Raw genomic sequence first — 26,568 nt, forward strand, 5'->3', positions numbered from 1 at the left:
TTGTGAACGTATGAGTCAACTCTGTGCATTCTTTGCAAACCCTGTAAATGGTGCCACTTGCACAAATGCAGCAATGCCATGTTTCACTTTTACCTGCCTTTATTACTACAGCTTGAACCCACTTATAACAATACTCAAGTGCCACGAAAATTCTATTGTTATAACCTATAATTGTTATAACCGGGTTGCACGAAAAAAATCAAAATAAAGGGATGGCATAGCTGTTGTGAGAAAACTATAAAGGTGGGGAGGCCAGTGCCCCTCCCCATCACCTTCCTCCATCCGGCTGCTGATTGTGTTGACTCATTAAACTGTTCAACTCTGCTTCCCCCACACTCCGAGCGCGTGTAACAAGACGCGGCTGTCGGCGTTCAAGAATGGCACTGCTATAACAACTACAAAGCGGGGTCACGGGTGGCAAGTGACATGCGAGCTCCACCATGGCATCACCTTGGTGGCCTCAAAAGGGGACTTTACAAAAAAAGAAAAAATAGTCGCAGTTTTGCTCGAAAGGCGCAGCATCGATTGTGATGGCAAACTAGTAGACAGCTATACGAAGTAAGGATAGTAGCTTTATCGGCTGTATAAACTTGCAAATATAGGCATACTAACTGAATTAACAAGCATGGTGTCATGCGCGCACAAGCAAACATAAACACATTTCACTCAATGACCGTGGAAACTCGCTGTCAAAACGCTGTAGTGAGTATGCAGTATGCGCGGCAGCAGCAGCTAGCGAATTGGCCTTCGTCCAGTCGCTCACATCAACGCAAACTAAGCCGCAAAAACACAGCGCAGGGACGAAGGACTCTGCCCCCGCCGCAGATAGCTTTCAAGATACAACTGCTCAGGCAGGAGCGCGCGGCATAGTATGTGGCCTCTCCCCTTCCCTACCCCTAGCCTTGCGGCTCGGTGGGCGCTCGCTCGTGTAGTGCGGAGTAAACTTCTCCCCCCTCTGTACCCTCCCTGCGGAGCGTCGCGCCGCAGCGCTATCAGGGCTATCAGCACAGTTGGCGCGGTCTGTTCGTGTTTCAGAGGGGTGGCAGGGTGACAGGAGAGAGGTGCATGAGGCTGGCAATGTGGAGAAGGCTGGAAAACAGCGCAGTGGCGTGCAGCAGCTCGAATTTCTTTTCTTTTTTCTTTTCAAGGATTTTGCATTCCATTACCTTTCGGCACGAACACCCAGAGGCCAGACTTCATCATTATAATCATCGTTATAACCAGTAATGCGGCCTGGGGGCATTGTAGTAAACGGATTATTTCACCATAGAAAACATACAAAAGTTGACGGTGCAGCAGCATCTCATTGTTATAACTGATATATTGTTAAAACCGGTGTCGTTGATAAGTGGATTCGACTGTATTGATATCTCAAATGTGGATGTACCCATTGGATTACTGTGTCACATTATAACACCACAGTAGAGCACAGTAGCTTTTATGGAGAGAGGACAGGTATGAAGATTCAATTGTAGCAGACAGTGTTGCCTTGCATGTGTAACTGAATCCGGTCGCAGCAGCGGCTTATGTTGCTTTAAATAAACAAATGGAAAAGGACCCACTGAAGGTCAAATGTGACCCCTCTCATTTATTACGCCGGCACTAAAGCAGGATGTTTGGATTGTGCTTGGGGCCCACCGACACTTAGCAATGTAACCCATTAATCTGTCGGCTGCTTTTTAAACACTGATAAAGAGCGCAGCACTCAGTACCATGTTTGAACAAATAGGGCTCAGTGGCACCAGTGAAAAAGTATGCTCTAGTGGTGCTGGTGAGCAAGCCTTAGAGAGTGAAGCAGGTGTACGGATAGTGACAACATGCTGAATGACCTGACTTCTGCCTCGTTACTGCCATTGCTGCTGTCTTTGGCAGGATCCTGTGCAGTCACTTTTCATGTGGAGAATAAAAAGGAACAGACTCCCTGGATTGAATTAGGTATATTTGGGTACAGTAGGAGAGCTCCATTTAACATGGCATGCTGCAATAAAATTTTTGTGGGAAGGTCGTGTTGGGTGATGCTCTTTGCGTTTAGCCTCTTCCGTGCCACTCTGTCATCATGAATAGTGCCCTGAAAGGGACAATTCTTTTTTTTTACTGTTGAATCCTTTATGAAAAAAAATATATATAAACAGTAATTGCAGCATTTATTTATACAATATTTCGGCCACTTGTTACAAAAGTGAAGCTTTACTGCACTATACAAGAATTTTTTTTTTTTAGTTCAGTGGGACAGAGAAAATTGCAAGCAAATAAAAAGTGTTGTCTGAGCTTGTCCTTGGCCTTTTTTACCAGAAATGTGTGGACTGAACCCAGCTCTTCAGTGGTACTGAACGAGCTTAATATAGTTTTTGCGTGCTCAGCAATGTTATTAACAGACCCTTTAAGTGTTTTTTGTTCTCTTCTGGCTTATTTCTAGCGGCGGAAAGATGAGCTAAGCTCTGGGAAAATTACTGGGCTTCCTGGCAAGTCGCAAGGCGGCACTGTTGGTACCATCACAACAGCTGTTACTCTGGGCCCCACTCCATTTTCCAGTACTAAAAGTGACGCTGCACTTGCCATGGCATCAGCTTTGGCACGGGTGGGACAGCCAACTTTTGCAGGTAAGGGACAGTGCAGAGCTGGACTCGAACTGCACCACAGAATCAATGTATGTTTTGGATTGTGGGATGCAGCAAACTACTGTAAATGCAAAGTTCGCTAGGGTACGCTTGGTGTTATTTTATGTTCTCTACAACAAAATCAAAATGTTTGAATTAACCTCTTAAGGATGGCAGATGAATTCAGCTCGGCGTGCAAAAACTTGCCAGCTCATCCAGCGCTTTTTTTATTGTTTGTGCAGGCCTGAAGGAGACTTGAGCTCCTGTGTTGCTCTGCGCTTCTTTGGGCTTTATTTGCGCTTTATTTGTGCTTTGCGCTTTATTTTGTGCTTGTCGTAAATAACTTCAGGTGGCACAAGGAGCTGTTGGGAGCGTAGACTCACTTCTGTGCAGTGAAGCTCATCTTTGTTATAATACTGCAAAATTTCTTTTTCTTAGTAAGCTTCACTTTTCTGATAAATTTTTGCCATAGTCTTGTTTTATATGATCATCAGAATCATTTGGACATGATGTTGGGAGCAAACACTAGCATACACTAACATGTATGCAGTGAAGCCCACTTTAGTTAGTGTAAAAAAAATTGTTTTCCTAGTAAAGTTCATCTTTCTGACAGAAATTTTTCATGTGGTCTTGCTTTATATGATCATCAGTCTGAAAAATTATTTCGTCATTTTTGCAAGATTTTTTTCTTTACCATCCTTAAAGGGTTATACTAGAATGAATTATAGCACAAAATGATGAGGACAAGATTCACAACGCATAGGATGAGTTTTACTCCTTGTTTAAGCATTTGACAGGATAATGTGCACATTCTGTATATTCACACCACCTGTAAATGGAGTACAAGCCGTCTCATCATGCGCTTGGCATCCATGATTAACATGCTATACAATGATCTCGGACACTGTGGCCCAGCGACTTTGCTTGATGCGCTTGCATTCACTTTATAAAAAAACAAGCACAGTTGTTGCCAGATATACATGGTACTAATGGTGCTGTTGTGTGAGGTCACGGGTTTCGTTGTTGTTTCATGGTCCTTTTACTACACAGAATGTTTGCAGAAGCTGTCAGGTTGAGCATTTCCTTTATATATCCAATGCAGTGTGGAGTTTATTTTGAGCATAAGAGAACCTTGTGCGCGCGATTTAGACACCACTTAATCAGAAGCGCGCGGCGACTCAAGTTATCTGCCGTGGTCTTGCGGTGTGCCGCGCGAAGAAATGCCGCGTTAAGAACCAATATGCTCACGGAGCCATAAACCCGAACGTGCCGGTCCGCGCCGGGTTTTCAATGTGATCTCATGAAACAACAGCGCTGCGGTAGAGCCGGGAGATCTTACAGACGCACGTGCCACGGTGGCCTTTATTTAGCGTGGCCGTACCCTAGATACGGAATTCGCAAAACCAATTTTAGCCACAACGCGTTGGACACCATCAAGCAAATACGGATCCAAGGGCCATACTTTTGCTGGCGGAAGGCATTGTCGCCCCCGGCACTTTGGGCGGCCACATCGTCAAACCAAGCCAAGAGAAAAGTCAAAATGGCCGCTCGGGCCGGCGCGGGGTGGCAGTCAAAAACAAACGCAGTAATGCAGTAAAGCTGTGCCGGGAATACAAACAAAAACAGCCCCGGGAATATTAACAACAGTAATATTAACAACAGCAACAATAATATTATTAACAGTAATGTTCAACCGTTGGCCTGTTGCTTTTGCCTTTCCTGTACCAGTTGCTCTTTAGTCACAAGAAAGAACATCCACTGAGAGATTGTCAATTTGTTCACAAGCCTCATGTTAGGGCAATTTTTGTGTTAGCATGCTTGTGGGCCAGAGTGTGCCTCAAAACATCACTTATGCTGGGCCACCGCCATTCACAATTCATTCATACTGCGGCCAAGCAAAAGGGCTCAGGTGTTTTAAGTGCACGTGTACAGCATTGTGTTACAGCACATTTATGAAAACAAAACATTGCAGGAGCCTGTCCTTTTATGGGAATTCCAAAAAGGGGAAAGTCAAAAAGGGGAAAGTCCTGGCAGAAGATAATATACATATTTTATTTTATTTATTTACATACATATTATTTATTTATAATTTATTTTCCGTCATCATTATTTGGCTGAATACAGTTGAACCTCAATTTAGCGAAAAACAACCCTTTTTCAATTCCTAATCTTAGTCCTATTAGACATCATGCATCGTGTCCTGTGATTTAGTGAAGTAATTTTTGTTCTAAAGTGTCGATCTGATAAGGTCCACAATACTGGCAGTATTGCAAATAAATAAATAAATAAAAATATTGTATGCATGTACCAGAGTTTTGCCTAATTCATAATCCATCATTTGCTGGTGAGTGGTGGAAGACTGACCGTTAAGTGCAGGATGGAATATACCACTTTGCAATCTGGCATGTGAGTTTGGGAATTGTATGGGGTATGACCCATTCATGCACTCATTGTCACAGATGTGCTTCCAAATATACCAGCGGTCAGCTGGAACATGAAAATGCCACCTGGAAGTGAGCTTATGAGTGCCTCGGCAATGACGAACGGTAGCATGTTGCCTTGGTGTCACCATACCATGTTGTCGTCATCAAAAACAAATATTTTGAATTACATTATGAATGGCATTGTGTCAATCTTGGCTTTGTATATCACCACATCTTTGTAAACAAACAAAATGGTGGCATAGCATTGGCAGGCCGTAATGATAATGGTACACATGTACGTATGGTGCCATGTATGCAGTGGTATCCACTAGCAGAGGGTGCAGTCTGCGTCAAACCTTTGCTCTCTACGCAATTTCAACTGCATGCGCCAGTGTTTTGTATCTCGTAATTATTGGTCATATTTCTCGCAGTATTTGATCATAATTGCTGACAGAATGCTGTCCACCAGGACTGTTCTAGAAACCTGTAAAGCAACTTTTACTGCCTAAACACAGAAACCTCAACTTCACAAAATTTGTGACTTAGCAAAGTGCATTGCTGAAAATATAACTTTGTTGCATTGAAGTTTCACTGCATTTTTCAGGTGTGCAACTGCTCCCATTGACAGTTGGGCGTTACATGGAAAAAATGTGATGTCTTGCTCTTGTCTACAAACCCTCTTTGTGCTAACTCATGTTATGGTATTGGTACCATGTGTAAGCCTCATCATGCAAATGGGCATGTACAGTTGTGGACAAATGAAATGCAAACAAGAAACTACAAAGTAGAACACCTTTTGCAAGCTTTAACTCGAAAGCATGATCTTGCATCGCTACTTATTCGGTCACCAGAGGTGGTATAGACCTCACGCTAAGAGTACCAGCCAAAGTCATGACGCAGCACGAATTGGTGAAAGTGACAATGAAAGAATGCATTCTAGTTTGCTCCAACTTGTTCATATTTTAATTAACCATGGCACTCTTGCACAACCTCTTTAATGTGTTATGAAGAGATAGAAATGAGAAATAATAGTGTTATCCTGGAAAACGTATGATCTGAATTGTGTAAATTTAAATATAGTATGATCATATGCATTGGTGAGTTTTTACTGAATATCAGATAGGGACAAGGGATGCCAGTTAACTCCGCGCCAGTTTCTTAGCTCTTATGTCATGGCTACAGATTGGAGGGCATCAGTAATGTTCGTGCTGGTACCCTTCTTTCGTGCTTGAACTGCAATTATGCATTCGGGCTATGCATAGTCCCGTAGATTTTTCAATTATATTCTTTGCCAGTTGATATTTCATCACCCGTTGAGTTGCCACTGCTTTATGAATTTGTATGAGCACATTCAAGTAGCAAGTGGGAAACATTTGGTGACTGTATCAAAGCATATTGTTTTTTCTATTCACAGACAGTGGAATGGTGGGCTCCTTTGGCACTCAGCCACCTTTGGGCACAACGGGAGGCAAGTTTGTCTATTTTGCCGTAATTTTTAATTGTATTGGTGTAGATGTTGCACTTTTTGTGCAGTGAAGTCATATTTTGTGTTAAACAGCTTCTGACCTGAGATCTGAACTGTTGCATAACACTACATCTTTGCCATTTGCAAGTAAGAAACGCGTCATAAATCATTGAGGAACTTGATGAGGCTAGCATTATATTTGTATAACTTAATGCCTTTTAAAAATATAATTAAGTGACTTAAACAGTTTAAGAAAAATACCATTGCTCTGAATAATTTGCTCTTTACCATATGAATTTTTTTCATTTTGGTCTTTGAATCAGTAATAACCTTCTAGCTTTGGTACTGAATTAGTGCTATACCTGAAATTTTGCTCAGTCCATTTTCAAGCTGGCCTGTGGAAAGTTACATTCACTTATAATGCAATTTAATCATTAAAGCTATTCATAGTAATATGAGGATTGGTGCAAGTAAGCAATGTGAAAACAGAACAGTCAAGTTCTGCTTGTGACTGCTCGAATGGACAAAAGAGTTGGGCCATCTATACAGTGGCTGTGGGTATGGTACAAATATGGTACTAGGCATCTCCTAACAGTGCTCTTAACAAATTTTACATACTTTCATACTGTTGTTTCTGCCAACGATTGTTTCAGGAGGCTACAATTTTTTGCCCTTTCATAAGAAATAGTAAGGAAAAAATGAAAAGGCACTCGCTGCGGCTTGTTGATGCACTGCCCTGACCTACACCGTGCTTCCTGTTCTCTGAAATGCAGGTTTTGGAAGCTCGACTTTCTTTGGCACCACTGGTGGCCTTGGAACGTCGTCAATTTTCGGAGTGACGAGCCCATTTAAACCATTAGGTAAATAGCGGTAAGAGTGTGTTTCACTAGTCGTGCGGCCTTGCACTTTCTCCTCCGTGTGACACCAGGCTGTCTGCGCCAAGAGCTGCATGAGGTGACATCTCTCTCATTCATGTGCCCTCCTTGCAGTGCAGCATGTCGCTTTGACTACAGGCCATAGCAGCCCAGTGTAATACGCCTGGTTGCTTCTGCTAAGCTGACATTTGCAAAAAATTCATGACCTTGCTAAGTCAGAAATGCTGGAAACGTGAAGTTAGATTGGTAGACAACTCTTGTAGGCTAGCAAAGAGGTTGGTCTTACTGTGAGTGAAAGCTTGATGACTCAGAAAGGACTGAAAAACAAAACACTGGTGCTAATGCCCTCTTAACTTTCCTGTGCTAGATTCCCATAATGTCATATATACAGGGTGTTTCAGCAAACACTTTCAAAAATTTTTGAAGGTTGCCTGTGGCAGATAGCACAATTCTAGTTCATGAGCTGGTCTACTCGAAGAGGTGGACATTACTTGCACAGAAACTTGAAATGCATAATCGACTAATTAGCAAGCATTCACTAATAAAGTTTTTAACGAATTACATTAAAGCCCGCATTGCAATTTACAAATTCTAGCCGTGGAGTTCGCAAGGCACATCCACTTGGAATGAATTCTCAGGATGATGCCAGTTTTGCGATATTAATTCCCGAACTTTGCAGAGAAATGCATTGGCGTTCCATTTACTTCTGTGCTTCAATGCATGAAGCAATGTTTTGTTAAAAAAGTGCTACTTCTGTGCTATCTTCCACAGGTAACCTTTAAAAATTTTTGAATGTGTTCGCTGAAACACCCGGTATTTACAGCTTGTGCTCGGGGCCAATGAACTGTTTGTTTATCAGTAGAAAAGGTTTACATTGTGTTATAAAGTACACTAGCACTAGGCCTGTCAACTCTTAGAAATGTTGCCTTCATGTAAGTGGTCCACATATGAGGAAACATTGTGTAGTTTGTGACAATTAAGGGCACAGTTGTCTGAGTATGCAAAAAAAAGAAACTTTAGCCATCACTGTGTTTGAAAAGGTGTGATAACATGCAAAGAAACGATTTGACAGGAAAGAAAATCGCTCGCAACTAACTTTATTCAGAAGACAGGTACGCTTTTTACAAAAGGTGCCAGATCCTGTCTTGTCAGTAAAGTTAGTTGTGAGTGACATTCTTTCTTTTCCAGTAGTTTCCTTCCATGTTTTCGCATCTTCCACCGCAAGAAGTATGGACCAACTAGCCCAGCAACAAGTAGTAATAGCATTCATTAGCTGCATTTTCATGAGCTTGACGTTGGTGTATCATTTCACGACACAAAACAATACTAAGCGACACCATTTCCATGTGGCACATCACTCATTGCAGAGTAGCATCTGAAATCAGCTGGAATGTGTTTTGAGGGTGAATAGAGGAGAGCACGCACCAACAGCCACCTCATTTTTCCTCTCTGTTGATGTGATGCGGCATCATTTACATGCACCATGTGAGACGACTTACCCCTCTCTATCTGATCTTGTTCTGGCTTTGCGTTCAGCATATTACAGCCATTTACAAGGATGCGATGTGCTAGAAGTGTGATGTGGCGTGCCACCGTCACGTTTATGTAAATGCAGTTAATTTCTCTTTACAATTGACCCATTTTCTTTTTCACCAAAGAAAGGCAAATTGAATGCTCTAACATTCTGATTAAATGACCAGCAGCTTTTCCTTAATGTTGTAAACCTGGTTAGTTAGTTAGTTGAACAATGCTGTCATGAACAGCCGAGTCTAATATTCTACTTCTACTTGCAGGAGGGGGGCTCCAGTTTATTCAAAAGCCTACCTGGTCTTTCTTTCGAATTCATACAATCTTTGCCCCTTTTCGTGGATATTTCTACACGCTTACATGATTCCCATCGACCAAATTTCTTTATGTGTTGTGATTAAGCACCTCCTCCGGGAGGAGCCGAATAGACATGTCGTCACAGCTAAAAGGGTGGGGGGGGGGGGGGGGGGGTAGTGCCATCTGGTGGTGGCATACGAAACTAATGTGGCCTCCAAGGTCAGGTAGCACAGCAGAAGGTTACACCACATGAGGAGGTCATTCTGACATAAAAGCTTGGTTCAGTATTAGAGGAACATCACAGGCATCGTTCCGCAGGGACACGGCAGTGCAGCTTTGAGTGCAGTAGGAGCAAGGAAAAGAGAGGAGGGCTGAGAGGGTACGTTGGTGATGCACAATAAGGATTCTTGGTGCTGAAACTGCACTTATAGCTCTGCCTCCACAAGTTGTTTTAAAATGACATTGCATGTGACGAGCCTAGTAATTTATAGTTTAGCACCACGATGCCTCTGTAGAAGATTTTGTGGTAGCTTCTTGTACCCAAACAGTCATGAAATCTTGTAGGGACATGGCCATCTTGAACATCTTTGTACAAGAACTGTCACTACTTTTCCTCTTGGTGGTTGTGCTCTGAGTGAAGTTGGTGTGGGCTCTCTTGAGCTATGGTGTCAGTACTACCTGCACATTCATGCAGCAATATGGGAAAAACTGGTGGGGCTGCCAGTGGTGGTAGCGGCTTCTAAATAGGCACTTGGAAACACAAAACGTTAACTTGCTAGCACTTACGCAGCTCGCTTTTGTGACCTGGTGTGTGCTTCTGAGCTACTTGTGCAATACTTGTTGAAGAGGCCAACTGTCAGTGAAATTGAGAAAAGTGTAAAGGAATTGAAGTGTAGGAGGACATTAATGTTACATTTGTTAAGATTGGACATCAGTGAAAGAAAGTAGAACAAGATAGTGATGTGCTGCTTGCTGTTCTGAACCTCACTAGCGGTATGTTGTATTTTGTTCTGCCATCTTTCATCTAATTTCTACCTCATCTCAACACAGAAGTGTAATAATGACACCCGTACACAATTAAATTCCTTCATGCTTGCCTTAATTTTATCGACTTTTGGTTTCTTCAGTAGCTTACCTCCTTTAATCACCCTTTCATTTCCTTTTTACCTCAGTGCATAACTGGTGGATTTGTAAGATTGGTGGTTTCTCTAAAATTGAAATGTGCTAGTACAGTGGAACATCGTTAATATGATTCTGCGTAATACGTTTTTCAGGATGATATGTTTTTTTTTTCCCACGATAATACAATTTGGTTGGATAATACGTTGGTTGATACGATTTTCGGATGATACGCTTTATTTTCCAGTTCCTGTGAAGATTGTATCAATGAGATTCCACTGTACTTAAGTGATGTGCACTAAATGCATCGTTCTAGTAGGAACGCCTATACCCTGTTTCATACATAGCAGACAAGGCTACAAAGGCTAGAGATCACTGCTCAGATATTTCAAAAAAGAGATATAATGTGTCATGTAATTTGGTGTAACATTCAGTCTCATACGCTTATGACACAAAATATGACACAATTAATTACAAGAAGGTGTCGTAGGTCTGATAGTTTTAACCACCAAATGAGTGGTGTGATACGCTTCTGCGACCAGTGACCACAGTGCACCACTTCCAAAGTATAGTTTGTTGCATGTGAAAGCATAAAGGTGCACAAATAATATGTGATTTGATCTAACCTTACGTCAGCAAGTTGTGATGTATGAAGTGCAGTCCCAGCGGAAAAATATTAGCGCAAGTGACTGGCGGCTGGGGCTGCAAAATCACGACAGGCGACACAGGTGACTGGTGGCCGGAGCGGCAAAATTGCAACTTGCTTTCTAACGGTCACCCCTGGTTTGGAAAATGGAAAGTGCTGCTCCGGCCACCACTCACTTGTGCTAATCTTTTTTCTTCTGGGACTGTACCTAGTTATTCCGTACAAAGCGTCGCATAGCAAAACAACCACACGGCAAAACATGCAAAGTGAAACTTATATGACTTCACTACTCGCGTACCTTCCTCAGTGTTGCCTGCTATGCATTAAATGAAGTGTAGCTATGCAGCCTAGTACCACGTGATAAATACACCACAGTACTGGTGATGCGGCAATATCCATGACAGTGAACCAGCTCATGTGTACGTTTTTCAACTGTGGGAGGCTTTTCTTGTGCATCAGCTTTTAAAACTTTTAGTCCGTCTTCTAATATCTGTTTAAGTAATTTTTTCCCCATCATGCGGTATGCATGGGCTAACAATTCGGCTAGTGTAGTTGAAATGAATTCTAGTAGCTTTCCTTGTAAAGTTCTCAATGCAAACTGTGTTCATCTCTCATTTTCTGATTGGAGATTGCTCGAATCGATTTTGCAGGCACTGATATCTATGGTTCTTCAGCAAACCAGACGTTCCAGCTCCAAAAGCCTCCACCTGGAAATAAACGGGGCAAGAAATAGGATGCGTTGATATAAAAGCTCAAATTTTTTTACATGCGATTGCGGATGTGCTTTTCCACTTCGAGGATATTTAATCAATAAATACGATGTGAATTCATGTTTTGTTAACTTATCTACTGTCTGAAAATACTTTGTTTTGTACTACCACACAAAGAAGTACAGTGAAACCTCACTTGAATGAATTTTATTGGATGATGAATCACAATATAAACTGCTGACTCATGAAATATAATGCTATCAGACTGGGATTTTTGTAATTGTTTCATTTCATAAGTTCATTCAAATGATAATCATTGAAGTAGTATCCCATTTAGTTACACCTCTGAAGGGCTAAGTGTACCGGGTGCGTGAGGTATTTGACAACACAATGTTGGCTTCAGGCAGAGAAGAATATCTCCAGCAAAAATAGACATATATTCACCAAACTTTGGGAAATGCTTCTGGTACAGTTTTGTTTTCACAATTACTCAGTGAATCCGCCATCCGCAGCAATAACCGATTCAATTCGGCTTTGGAAACGGCTGCATGCACGGATCAGGTGGTCCTTAGAGATGTTGGCCATTGAGTCATCAATGGCGGCCTTCAGCGAGTCTTTTCTATTATGTGGCTGTTTGTTGGCCCCTCTCTCAACGACACCCCAGACATAGTGGTCGAGCTGATTTAAATCTGGAGAACTAGGATACCACAAGTTAGGAGTGACGTGGTCGTAGAAGTTGTCAGCCAGCCACTCCTGGGTAACGCAGGGGGTGCGGGCGGGAGCCGAACCTTGCTGAAAGACATAAGGTCTTCCTTTCGAAACAGTCTCTATCCAGGGCTTTACAATGGTGGTAAGCACCTCCACGTACGCGGCAGCATTAACACGGAGTCCTTCTGCAAAAAACTGTCGCGGCATGACGTCACCCTCGTTGCTGACCATGGCTAACACCATCACAGATGATGGAAATTTTGTGTGCATTACTGTAGGCACCTCAGCGCTTGTGCTAAGCCACCTGCCGTTACGGCGGATAACTTTTTGGTCTTGGTCAAAGTTCTTTTTATCTGAAAAAAACCAGCGCGTTCCAGGCTACTTAGGTCTCTTCAGCTTGCTTAGCAAGCGCTTGAACCGGAGCAGACGATTCTCCCGAGTTTTATCGGACATGAATTGGCGCTCCTCATGACATAGGGATGGTACCTCAAGTCCTTGTGCACAGTGACTCTGACAGTCGATTCTGCGACTTGGAGCTCCTTTGCAATGGCCCGCATTGACTTCCCTGGGTCTTCACTCACGATGACTTGCAGCCGCTGGAGAAAATCAGGGGTTCTGACGACGTCTGACCGTTCACTGTGCTTTTTCTTTTTCGCCACAGATGCCACGTCACCGCCAGAATACATCAGTTCTGTCCGCACCTTGTAAACGAACGACTTCACTACATTCAGAAAGGTGGCAATTTCCAAGTTGCTCTGGTGTGCGGCCAGGGTGACGAGGACTGCATGGCATTTCATTTCCTGCGTCAACCTGTACGCTTCCATCTTCGAACAAACTGCGCAGTATGAATGATAAGGGATCAGCCAACAAGCAGCCGCACACCTAGATAGATGTGATGAGCCTGCTGGTGTCTATGATGATAAGGAATAGTGTTCTCTTAATACCTCGCGTACTCGGTACATAAGAGGAAAAATTGGTAGCTGGAAGAAGTTTTTTTCACAAGTTTGACACTTTACCTTGTGAAACCAAATAGTTGCGCAGGAGGGTTGAACACCGAACAATGCTGCTCATTTTAATTATAGACCCTTTTCATAATTGTGAAGCTAGCTTTCCTACGAGGTAGTTTGTCCAATTAATGGCAGCATAGTCTTTTTTGCAAACAATGTGAACAAGCACAGTTTGCTTGTATTATGACGTGGAAAATGTAGACATTATTGTTGTAATGAAACCACGAACAAGAGACAGGCCCCAGCATGTGCAGCTAGGACTTAGTCTTCATTTGAATTCAGGTTTGTGTGCATCCGTGCGAAAATTTTCAGTTCATGTACTCATATTTGTTTTCATTGTTTTCTATTATCTTTGTATGCATGCGTGTGGAAGCTTTCAATTCGGTCGCGGGATTGAATCCAGGCCACGGCGGCCGCATTTCGATGGGGGCAAAATGCAGAAAAACACCCATGTACTTAGATTTAGGTGTTCCTCAGGTGGTCCTAATTAATCCACAGTCCCCCACTACGGCGTGCGTCATAATCAGATAGTGGTTTTGGCACTTTAAACTCCATAATTAAACTTTTTTAGACTTTCAATTCATGTACTCGAATGTTTTTCCATCGTTATTGTTTTGTATTTTTTCGTTCTTTTTTTTTTTGTAAGAAGTAACCAGGGTTACCTTGATTTTTGTTGCCGCATTCCTGACGTTGTTTCTTAGTGCTTCCTGCTGTTGGTTTCCTTTTTTTTCTTAAGTATTTATTCCATTCTGCTTTATTGCATTTGACATCTTATATTACTTGTGCTACTTACATCTGCTACTATGTTTTGTATCTTTTTTATTCCTCCTCCCCATTGTATGCCAGGTAGGCGCTGTGGGTAACAAAATAAAATAAGTATGCCATGATTAATTTGGCAAATTTGCAGTGCAGAGAAGCACACTTTTGAATTATGAAAAGGGTCTATAGACTATGGCATTATTTAAGATTACTTTTGTTACGACCTTCAGGAGACCAACGGAATTGACCATATTTTGTAGGTTGGATCAAAAGCACCACAATAAACGGCCAAACACACTGCTCCTTTATTTGGCAGCATTAACACGAACCTAATCCACACCCAGTTTTTATAGGTTCAAAGTACAGGACATGCACCTAAATTTAATGTGAATATGGTTTTGTAGGAAAAGTGTGGCATGTAGAAAGAACTGCTTGCCATTGCATCTTGGGTGCTTTTCTCATGATTCTACATTTTTTTATTTACCTTTACAGTATTGTTTTATGATTAGGCTTCAAGATTGTCAAGTAAAGCTCCCTCCTAGATTTTTTTATTTTTTTTCTGTCCTCCATGTCGCCATTCTACCTTCGGAAAACCTTTTCTGTTGCTATCTTGTACTGTGCTGCCCTATTGTGACTGTGCAAGATGCCATATGCTAGAGGGGTACTTGCTTTGAACAAATTTATTCAGGCAAGCTCCTAAAGCAGGCCAAATTGGCAACAGTGACGTTGCCGAAAAAGATATATAAAGAATTACGCGGATCCAACACACCTCCTGGAACCAATGTGAAGCGAAGCTTTCATATAGTGGTTAATCAAATGCTATAAATTTGCCCATTTGATTCCTGCGTTTTTGGCGTAAAGGAAACTGGCGCACGTGCATGTGTTCATGTGCACCCATGCTACAAAATGTGACATGTGATCATTTCAAAGAGCTAGTTGGCTTTCGCATGATCAAAATATACGTGCGAATTTAGAGCATCGAGCTGCTGTGCTGGGGTGTGAGGTTCAATCCCACCATTTCGCACGTAATTGAATTTTTTGTTTTTTTGTTAAGGGTAACTATTCGGCAGGACAGCAGCAGCACCCAACAGCCACAGTCGGGAAAGTCCAGGAGGGTCCACAAAGAAAGCTTTGCTTTAAAGCTATGTGTTTCTTTTCAGTCCCTGTTTCACAATTGCAGCAGCTTGTGTGCTCCATCCAAAAGTAAATAATGGGTGATAAAATGTGCAATAATCCCACAAAAGTTATGCACTCAGGGCAAACTTTAAAGAATTTGCGCTGTTCGCCCCTTCCCCCTGAGGAAGTCTAATTAATTTGCTTTTCGAATGCAATGTCTATTACCCTACATTTCACTCGCGCAACACACCCACCACACACACTATCTGTGATTATGCATTTTGCCTCTGTATTGGGTGGTAGCGACAACTTCATCAACCCGACTATGAGATGCACGGAAGTCCCACTGTACAAAATAGCCACACCCGCACACTTCGCGCATTTCCGCGTGCACACTTGCTGGAAAGCAACTGTGGATCCGGATCGCACTCCACTTCTCTGACAAGACAAGAAGGCCCGTTTTGAGCATCATGTGAAGAGTTACGATGCTGGAAGTGTGAGCGGGATGACTGGATGTTGATTGAATGGATGGACATATCAGTTTCCCAGTGTTGCATTGCAACTAACCTCAGCATTCAGCTGCTTTTGTTGCCAACCTCCTTTTAACAATGATTTCCTTCAAAAATGGCACAGACTATGGGGGATAGGCCAAGTGCCGGATGGTATTATACCAAAAATGATGGTGTGAGAGGAAACAATAAATTGAAGTAATGTGTAATACTGTAGACACATATTGTCACGGCTTGTCACCCGTTCGCCGTCGACGGGGTATAGACGTTTTCACGAGGGCACTTCCGACGGTCTGGCGTGGAGAGTATGTGTCAGTGTTGCCTGTTCGGTCTGGACTGTGAGCTTGCCTTGCGCTTGCATTTCGGAGTGGTAGCTTTCCTTCTATGTTTCCATTTATTTTTGTTACGAATGACTTACGCTCGTAAATAATGGCATATATACTCATCAAAAGGCTACAGGCCAGCACTGTGCAGTTTATGGGTGCACAAACAACCAGCGGAAAATAATTTTGGGGACTAAGTGTGTCCACAACACAGCACTCCGCGAGACCACTGTCGCGATGTGGTATGTTCACGCTTCGCCGGTTTCCTGCATCACCTGAGGACTTGGCATTTCAGTCTAATGTGAACCAATGCACACATCAGTAAAATAACGCATTTTGGTAAACTCTTTTCGGCACATTTCCCAATAGGTTGCGAGAATTGTCAGCTGTTCGATGTAATATTTTCTCGTATGAAGTGGCAGAGGCTACATTTGTTATTCTTTCAACCACGACTTCATTCCAGTGCCTAATACGGGGGTCACACGGCGCTCTTTTGATAGTGATCGAGCCCGATATGGGGCGAATTTCTTGGTCGCGATTGGCTTCTTTGCTCAATCTGCAGAAGGGAAACAATCGCGGTCGAACATTCCAATCCAGATCGGTCTCGATCGCTATCAAAAGTGGCTGTGTGACACCGGTATAAGACAAATTGGAGCACTCTGCGAGAGAACTAGTCGGTAAATACACTTCGCAACGATCTGGAAAAATCGTGTCCTATGGAAGATGTATGCGGACCCTGTGTCCACCAAAACATTGTCTCTGCGTTCACACGCACCCTGCGCGGCCCTGCCCATAAAGGTAATTAACTTCAACAGTGTGATGCTGCATCGAGCTCACCCATCTTTGAGCGTTGTCTATGTGCTTGGGTAGCAAGCGAATGCAAAAACGAACGTGTCAACCTCATCAGCGCGGCCTAGCGCCAGTGCTAGAGTTCGGGAACCGTAATGCGCTAACTGCGTGTGGCGTAGAAACGCGCTAAATGAGCCCGCGCAAGTAAGAACGTAAAAAACGGTATTCGCATGGGTACGCGGACAATAGCATCATGCTTGCAAGAATAACAGTAACGAAAAAAATAAATTATTCGCACAGTCGATCAAGTGAAATATTTACGTGCGTGCTGTGACCGCTTCGCTGACCACTAAGCGCTTTTCACTCCCGGTCAGTAGATGGTCTACAGTCCACACCACCACATCCACTGGCTGGGCTTGCTGTTGCCATGGCACATGTATTTATTCGACAATTGTTAAGACTCGACATTACTTTATTATGAACATAGCACAGTGAAACGGTGTAAGGGAAACAAGAGAAAGAGCAAAGATGGCCCTAACGCTGCAATATATTATTGGCTTATTTCGCTTCAGAGATAGCGCACACGAACAATTCTTGCCATCGCGATATCTTCAATACAAACTTCGCACACGATCTACGTTAAGGTTCACCGTGAGCGAAGCTTGTTCCAAATTCAGAAATTCGAAAGAAAAGCCATTCCAGGTAAACAAACGTTAAAAATAGGTAAACAAATATATCTTTATAACAAGTCCTGTTATAATCCCTATTGGGATTGACAGTATGTATAAATAAATAATAAATAAATAAATACTAAAAATAAAAATCTAGCACCTGGGCTGTATCAGTTGCGCTGGCATATCTGTGATCACTGTCGCGTGTCGGTTCGCTGCAGGTACCGCGCTGCTCGATCGCCACGCTTATGTTTTGACATTTGGTTATAAGTACACTGCACCGCACCAGATCCAATAAATTTTGCATGATTGAGCTGTTCAGTTGCGTCGGAAGCGTATGGAGTAACCACCGCATATCTACCAATCACTGACACGCGTCGTCGGGCCGCCGGCGCCTGGTTCTAAGCATTGCCCGACAGGTATACGTACGCGCCTGCTTTCGCTAAATGAGGCAACCCTCAACCGCGAAACCTAATGGTGATCAGATTCAATCAACGATACGGTCATATGTGTCCAGAAATAACAATGAAATATACCGCTGATTAGCACGCCAGGTCTACACCACATCCACTGGCTGGGCTTGCTGTTGCCATGGCACACCACACTGAGCACTCACGCGAGCACGTGAAACATGTAACAAGTCAAGCCGCACAAGACAAGCGAAACGGAAGAAAACAATCGAAATAATGCGCGGCGAAGATCACACAACCGAAGTGCGGCCGGCCTGCTCTCGCAAGGCGCACAGTCCAAAATGGCGGCATAACATGTTCTGACGCTAGACGTCGCACGCGTCGGCAAATGGCGCTGCTCAAACGTCGGTTTGTGAAAAGGTCTATACAGGGCAGTTGGTCGTTCTGTACTCAAGTGAACACAGTGAAAGGGTCAGAGTTGGGAGTAAACAAAAAAAAAAAAGATATTTATCGGCTGACAAAGATGCACAAATTAATAAAATAAACTAATTAAAACATGACAAAAGAAACTAACAGACCTGAACTTAATATAGTTCAATGATGACAAAGAAATATGACGAGCAATTAACTAGTAGATATAAAAATGAAACGGCGCGGATCAAATACACAAGAATACACTTAGCAGTAGTTCAGCTAAAACCAAGTTCAAAAGAAAACCAACGATGTGATACGCGTGGCCGGGCAGCAGCAGCAAGCTCCATAAACCGTGAAGTTGGCGCGCAGAGCTTTCCCGAAGAATGCTGGCGAGCCGATCTTGTTGAGGTGGATGCGATTGCTGGGCTGGGTTTCCCGGGAGTCTAGATCTGACGACTTCACTCAAGCAGGTTGAGCTAACTTGAGGCGAACTACCGTGAGCTTCGTTGCAGACGTTGGTTTGTCGTCTCGTACGTCAACGAGTTACTCGGAGTTCCGACGCGACTAGGCAGCCCAGGCGATACTGGACGGCACTAGCCCCTCGACTGCTTCTCAGCAGATCACAGGCTCAGCTTCTAGACTGATTAGCAGGGGCTAAAACCTGCATTTAATATAGCCTCTGCTTTTTCCTAGTTCCCTAGGTCGGGGACGGCAGGTATGGGTGACAGTTCACCTAATTATTTCATGACACCTCTCAAAGGTCTTGGCCGCGCCCCTTTTAAGCAGGGGCGAGGGAACGGGTGGTGCAGGCTTAAATAAAGGATAAGTACGTCTTATCCCCTTCCTTGTTGCTGACTTTTTCGATTGTTGCGTTTCGTTGCCGGGCTGCTTACGTCACGGGTAGTGGATAATGGGTAATGGGCTTATGTATTGACAGCAGCCAGCACCCGCGAAGTGAGATGAACAGGCAAAGAAAGCTTCATTTTAAATGGATACTACAGACAAATATTAAGTCCACGTGGACTTAAAACACCATTCCAGAAACCTCGCAGCGCCAGTTTCGTGCCAGGAAAGTCTTAGTTTACAATACAATTGCGTCTGAAGGGTCAGCATGCCTTTAGCGCAATTCAAATCGCCCGCCCCGAGTGGGATGTGGTGACGTTGCATACGCCATCCGGTGAAAAACGGCGCCCGACAGACGGAGTTACGGTTTTCTGCGCAAACGCGCGGCCATGGAGAAACTGAGTCATAACGGAGCGTTAGATACGCCACACGAGAAAATGTATATTTTAATATTCGACATTGACAGGTCGATATATATATATATATATATATATATATATATATATATATATATATATATATATATATATAATTTTTTACACAGCCGTCTGCATTCCGACGCTCTTCGAGTGGTATTTTGCTCGCTTCTGCATATTTCTGAGCATCTCCTCGCCGTGTTGCTCAAGGCAAACCTTCAGTCTACAAAGTAAACGCGTGAAGAAGCCACTCGATCACATTATGGCATTTACGCAGTTCGATGATGCCGCAAAGCTTCTCAGCATTGCGGTATCAAGTTAACCTAGTGGGAGTGGAACTGTCGCGCTTTATTCGGTGCAGCCAGATAGCACGGCGCTTGCTGTCGCTCTTTCCGCTTAATTGGTATCGTGAAAAGCGCTTTCCCGGGCTCCAGGTGGTTTCTGCACCCAAAAGCACAGCACCCGGGCGTTTCCTTTCGTTTTGTTTTAAGTCCACGTAAGTTACATATGCCCTAAATTACACAAAATGAAAAAATCTGACCTCGTCGATGGCTCATACGCGCAGCGTATGCGAGCGATGCCTTTTTCTGCTTGTCTGCTCCGGCGCGACGTGGACCATCTATGGCGGAAAGTGATCACCTGACGGCAACTGACCAATCGGCGGCGCGGCGACGAAGAGAAAAGGGTTGCGGTACTTTCCAGGTTCCAGTGACTTTAATATCGGCATGGGACCGAGTGTCCCATGGAGTTTCCGGCCCCTGGTTACACTCTACCGAGGTAAAAGCAACCCCCGGAAGGCGAGTGCTAGTTTCGGTTTCAAGGAACATGCGTGCTCCTAGTGGTTGCCGGGCATCCTAAATCATTTTTTTATTTCTTTTTTTGTGATTTTTAAATCGACTGAAGGGCGAGAAGTGGTTGTCTTCGTCCGTCGAGCTTGTCTCCGCTCACCCTTGCCACACGTTCAGCGATATCACAAGTCAGATCGCGCTCGGCACCTACTTCGGTTGTCGGGTCAAGCATTAAGATGGGAGCGATAAGAGAGATAAGCTTGATCAGGCGTGCAAGGAACGGAAGACGCCGGAAACCATGGCCGCGATTTTGTAGCGATGCCTTATGACTTATTTTGGAATGGTCTTATCATCCACCGCTCACGGCCGGCTGATCCCGTTGATAACGCGAGCGGACCGTCGCTCTGACCACTGACAAAGCGTGATAAGCGCGAAAAGGCATTATTACTTTGAAGGCATCGCTACAAAATACCGGCCCAGGCCAACCAACTCCAAGCATTAGACGAAGAGGCATCACATGCCTTGTGCGGCTGTGTGGTGTTTTAACACCGCGGCATTTCCAGTTCTGCGAAGTTTTTCAAGTTTCCTACTGAGAACAGGTAAGCACAAGTATTTCACTCTATTTTCTGAGCAAGTGTTCATTTTGCATGAGTAAACTTGTTTTGTGGAAGCCGGAGTGGACTGACATAAGAGCAGTGTCGCTCGACTCGTTCGTCTTGACGGCAACCCATCTGCTACCGATGAAATCATAGAGTTTCACACTATAAATAGTGCGAATCTCTATGGATGAAATACTTGTAATGAAGGGCTGGAGTGGCGTGTTTGTTGGGCTATGCATTTTGTTCACTCTTTGTCGACATGCACAGCCAAGGTTAAAGTAACAGACAGACAAAGAACTTTATTCACTAGGTCCCTTCCATTACTGCGAAAATGGAAGCCAGCGAAGCTGTGACTATGGCGGGTCTGCTGTAGTGAATATTGCCATAGTGAATTTATATATTATCATTATTGATTACCCGCATATCCAATGCGGGTATGCGCCACACGTGATTTTATTATCATTAGTCGTGACGTAACTGACTAGCATGTGATGTTATTGATGTCATGACCTATCAGTCATGTTAGTCATTCGTTTTGGCACCTGTGCTAAGGCACAACTGGTGAGAAATGGCCACGCATATGGAGTCAAAATACTGATGATGATAGTTTTTTTCTACACGCGGACATGATCCTGGGGGAACTAGCCCTTAACAGCTTCACTGTAAAAGAAGGAAAGACACAGCCGTGATGGTTAATTTTCTCATTGGTTTGGACCTTCTGGAATCTATGTTCGCTTATTATGTACACATTTCAGTTGTGAATGAAAATTCCTTCCGCAGATTGACACTTTCGCACTACGTGGAGGTCAGTCTTGTTCCAGTACGAAATGCGTGAATAAAAAGAAAAACGTTCGACTTTTACATGTGTTGAGTTTTGGCTGACTGAGGAATCGGCCAGCTTTAGTTGATCCACTTCACAACACACGAACAAAATTAACGAATGATGGTGCCAGGAAGTTATTTTCTTTATGCTAGCCCACACTGGGCATCTGCTGACTAGTTTAACTGCAGCCCTATCTTAACAAGTTAGGAATTTCAAAGCGACTGCTTTCACGAAATGACGAAATGTAACATTTTAACAGCGAATATTGGTAGTTAACGACGGTTTGCTATATAAATATTCCTTATTATAATTGCTTGGCGCTGGTGCGTACGAGCGATGCCCCAGGGATTTACAAAATTAATGGAAGCTTGCAAGGTAAACGCGGTTTAATAAAAACGCTTCGTAAACACGGCACACTTCAGCGGGTTCTGCTCCGCGATTTGGCCGATGTCGCTGCGCGGCCAGCGGACCTGCAAGAGAGCACGAACACAGCCTGCTTGCATGCTGTGTTTGTATTCTGCTATTTTCATTTGTATTTGCAACTTTGTTGTACATTATGATTGTATAAAATCCCCCCCCCCCCCCTATGTAAGGCCCTCTGGGTCTTTAGGGTATTGAAATAAATAAAAATAAATAAAAGTGTAAAAGGAGGGCTTCTGCGGCAACCATCCTTCTCCCGGCTGCGCACCCTCTCCCTCTACCTTCTGACCTCATCAGTGACGTCATGGAGGCATTGTTTCGTTGGTGAATTATTTCCAGTTGGATATCCGGCAACCGCCAGTGGTGGAAGCGGCGCTGCCGCCGCGTATCGGCTAAAGTCCCTATAGTATCGGCATAAGGAGTTTCCGCCCCCTAGTATAAGTCCTCAAGCGCCCGCGTTGCCAGTCCGTCGTCCCCAGAAAGATGGCGGCGAGCGCACATCGCCTGTTTTTGTCGTCTGCTAGCCAGAGAACTTCCCGAAAGCAGTCAGACCAAAATCGTCCTGGCTGGTTCTGGCAGTCCGCGGGTTACCAGAACCTACGGCTAGAACCGTCCAGCCCGAGTAAAACGAACGCGCGGCGGAAGTAGGGTGGCTACTTCCACCCCGGCGGAAGTGCGTCGCGCGGTGGGCGGAGCAAACCGAGAAAAACGAAGGCGCTCTGGCTGGCTCTGGCAGCCCGCGGGTAGCCAGAAGTGGAAAATCGAAGAGGCCCAGTAAGTCCCTATATAAGAAAAGTGCCGCCATCTACTCTTTCCTCCGCCGCCTCCTCTCCTAAAGCGCTTGCTTTTTCTTTACTTTTTGCTTGCGAAAGCCAAGTCGACGGTGGCGCACCTAGAAAGTCCACGTTGAAGCTTTCAGGCCGGGCCACGGCCGGACTCGACTCCACCCTCCGCGCTCCCAGTCGAGTCCGGCCGTGGCCGGGCGCGCGCCGCCGCCGCCGCCGGCGACTGCGGCTGCGCAGAGGACTTTCAACATGGCTCTGAGGCGGAAAAAAAGAAAATATAAAGAAGTGAGAAGCGCACGCTATCATCGTCGGAGATACAGGATAACACAGGAGAGAGCGAAGCGGCATTTGTCAAAGGATGGCGGTGCTTTTCTTATATAGGGATTTTAAGGCCCAGAGGCTTGCAGCGCTCCGCTGGCACGTTCACAAAACGCTGATAAGCCGAGCGGTCGACGAGGATATGAAAGCAGAGGTTGTTTTCTAACAATCCATTTAATTTCCCATTATTATTATTAGTCGATCGTTCCGATCAAGTGGCCTATCCCGGTGATAATGGCAACGCGGCTTCGTACGTCTGAGCCAATGACGAATGAATAAAATAATTGAAAATAAAATGGGTTGTTATAAAACACAGTTCATTTTGCTGCGCCGAGTAAAACTCAGTAAAACCAGAGTCCTTTTAATACTTTAGTGAAGGACTCTGGTAAATCTAATAACACGATATAGGAAACTACGCGCCAAACAAGGGCGACAAAGCGCAATCTACCAACTGGCTTGTAAATGGAGCGTCGCACATAGAGGTTGCTTCAGTCAAGAGAGCTTGTGCAGATATCTTCCTTATTAAGACAAAGAGAGCGCGAACAACCAGTTGGTAGTTTACGATTTGTCATATTTGTGAGGTGTGTCCTACCGCATTATTAGTTTTACTCAATCTTATCGGCGCATTACGAGATGAACGCACACCAAATAGCTAAATTTCTTGCTTTATAAAGGCCCATTCACACTTGCGACTAGGCGAGGTCGCGCGACCAAGTTGGTCGCAAAGCGACCAGTCGCAAGTAGTCGCAAATGGTCGCTTTTCTCGAAAAGCGACCATTTTGGGCCAGTCGCTCACTGCTCGATTTTTCAGTCGCGCGACCGTGGTCGCAAAGCTGCTCAACCAATCAGCGCCGCGCCGAAAGTGATGTGTGTCGTCGTCCACGCCAAATGCAATGTCCGCGTCACGATATGCAGGCTACAGGCTGGTAATTGGTGTCTTGTCTTGTGATTCTGGGACGCAGCAGTGGCAGCAACGTGTCGAATGTACGTGGTCGCGTTCGCTGGAAGCTAAACAGCAGGAAAAGAAAGCACAACACAATCCCTTTTTCCAGCTGCCGTTCGTTGGATGAGCACGCCACCCAAAGGTGAACAGCGGGTGAACAGCTTTGCGTTAATATTATGCACCGAATAACACGCAATGCGAACTAGAAATTACAACTTGCTCTCGATAATACTCGTTGTCATGTGGACAAAGTTCGTGCAGGAGGTGGCTTGCGTGGCCGGTCACTTCACGCGAGCGGAGGCACGGGCGCACCCACGAGCGTCGCGTTTTCTTCGGAGGCTTCCGCGCAGCCACAGCTGACACCCCGGCGGAGCACATCAGCACAGGGACGACGTCTTCCTGTTCGCTCGAATAAAAATCCAGCCATCGCTCGAATCAAAATCCATGGCTCGCGAAACCAATTTACACAGTGCCAGCGAAGTGCGCGCTAACTGCGTAGATCCCTAGAGTTCTCGCTGAAGAACGAGAATGTCTGGGATTGCGACTTGCAGGTCGCGCTCAGCCGGGCTTGCCGGTGTGAACATCAGTCGCCTTCGGTCGCTTTTTGTTCGCGAGTCGCAAATGGTCGCGCGACCTCCTCAAGTCGCCGGTGTGAATGAGCCTTAAAACACAGCCCTAGGACGCGGGAAAGCCCTTGACTGCGCACTTGCCGCAGTTTATCGCTGCCGTAGGGTAGCTGTATGCACAGAGCGCAGGGGAGTGCGGTTTGGCACGTTGCCAGGCGGCCAACAGCTCGCGGGAGATTTGAAATGCTGCATGGGACGAGTTGCTAGCAACGTCGTGCGTCGGCATATTTCGGGATTATCGGCGCGAAAAGATCAGCACATTTTTAAAATGAACTTTATAAAAGATCCTTATTTCAAGCTATATCGAATTTTTTGCTTCAATAAAACGAAGTTTTAAAGGGGCCTTGAAAATGATTTCGAACATATTAAAAGAAGAAGAAAAGGTACCCGATCTGTTAACGAGGCTCCTGAACATGTGAGCCAAATATTATTGCACGTACTCCATGCAGCAGGGAACTTAAAATCTTGTGTCAAAAGCAGTGAACAGACGCTCTCGCATCCCAACGTCGTCATCGAAAGCAGTTGGCCGACCAGCGCTATTTGCTGATTTCGTGATCGCGAGGACGTTCTCAGTAATGCATAATTGCTAATTGCTAATTTTGATTTTAAGAAAGTCGCGGTTTCGTCGCAATTGCGATAGCAAATTGAATAGTAGGGTAAGGATACGGAGTAAGGATAGTAATTTTATCGGCTGCATAAACTTGGGCACATTCGCTTACTAACTGAATTAACAAGCATGGTGTCAGCGCGCACAAGCAAACATGGATAGATCGCACTCGATGACCGCAGGCAACCATTGTCAAAACGCTGGCGTGAGCAAGCGCGGCGGCAGCAGCGACCTGAAGGTTCGTGCTGTCTATCGCTTCAACTGAAACTGAGCTGCGAAAGCACAGCGCATACAAAGGTAGAGCCGTGTGGAGATCGTTTTCACGATACGGTGCGCGCGACAGCCCTCAGCCGCGCAAAGTACAGGTACGCAGTTGCTGGCGGAGTAGAAAAAATTAAATTATGGGGTTTTACGTGCCAAAACTAGCTCTGATTATGAGGCACGCCGTAGTGGGGGACTCCGGAAATTTGGACCACCTGGGGTTCTTTAACGTGCACCTAAATCTAAGTACACGGGTGTTTTCGCATTTCGCCCCCATCGAAATGCGGCCGCCCTGGCCGGGATTCGATCCCGCGACCTCCTGCTCAGCAGCCCAACACCATAGCCACTGAGCAACCACGGCGGGTACTGGCGGAGTAGAAGCCGCGCCCCTTCCCTCCCGCGCTTCCTTCCCGCTTTTCTCCTTTCGCGTGGGAGAGTGATTCGCCAATTCCCCTTCCGCCCGTTCGCAAGATACGCATTTGGCGCCGCAGCCAAACGTCGCCTCCCATCCCTCCACGGCCTTTCGCACGACAAAAGATGTATTTGCTCTCCACCGTGCGCTCGCTCTCCGTGAAAGCGCGCGTCGCTGGCGCGCTTTCACTCACATAGCATACGGTGCGCGGCGACGATTTCTTCGCCCTTGGACTTTATACGGAACTTCACGACGACAGCGACGACGACGGCAGAAATGCGCTTGGAGTGTCCATATAATTGCTATCGCAATAATAAATGAAAAATTTATATATCTGCGCTCTCAACATGACAGAAAAATCA

At 44.8% G+C, this 26,568-nt stretch overlaps 1 protein-coding gene across 2 annotated transcripts in view; it reads left to right on the forward strand.

The window, feature by feature from the left end:
* Positions 1-11,860, forward strand: part of LOC119450030 (nuclear pore complex protein Nup58-like) — a 48,803-nt gene extending 36,943 nt beyond the window's left edge. Inside the window, exons 17-20 of one of the 2 annotated variants that reach the window (XM_049665597.1) lie at positions 2,417-2,600; positions 6,435-6,488; positions 7,259-7,355; positions 11,600-11,860. In XM_049665597.1, the coding sequence (XP_049521554.1) occupies positions 2,417-2,600; positions 6,435-6,488; positions 7,259-7,353 (333 nt within the window). In that variant the 3' untranslated portion in view covers positions 7,354-7,355; positions 11,600-11,860. The remainder of the gene's footprint in view (positions 1-2,416; positions 2,601-6,434; positions 6,489-7,258; positions 7,356-11,599) is intronic. The other variant, XM_037713376.2, reaches the window with a different exon arrangement.
* The last annotated feature ends 14,708 nt before the right edge of the window (positions 11,861-26,568 follow it).

The sequence above is a fragment of the Dermacentor silvarum genome, chromosome 4 (genome assembly GCF_013339745.2).
Source record: "Dermacentor silvarum isolate Dsil-2018 chromosome 4, BIME_Dsil_1.4, whole genome shotgun sequence".
Taxonomy (NCBI): domain Eukaryota; kingdom Metazoa; phylum Arthropoda; class Arachnida; order Ixodida; family Ixodidae; genus Dermacentor; species Dermacentor silvarum.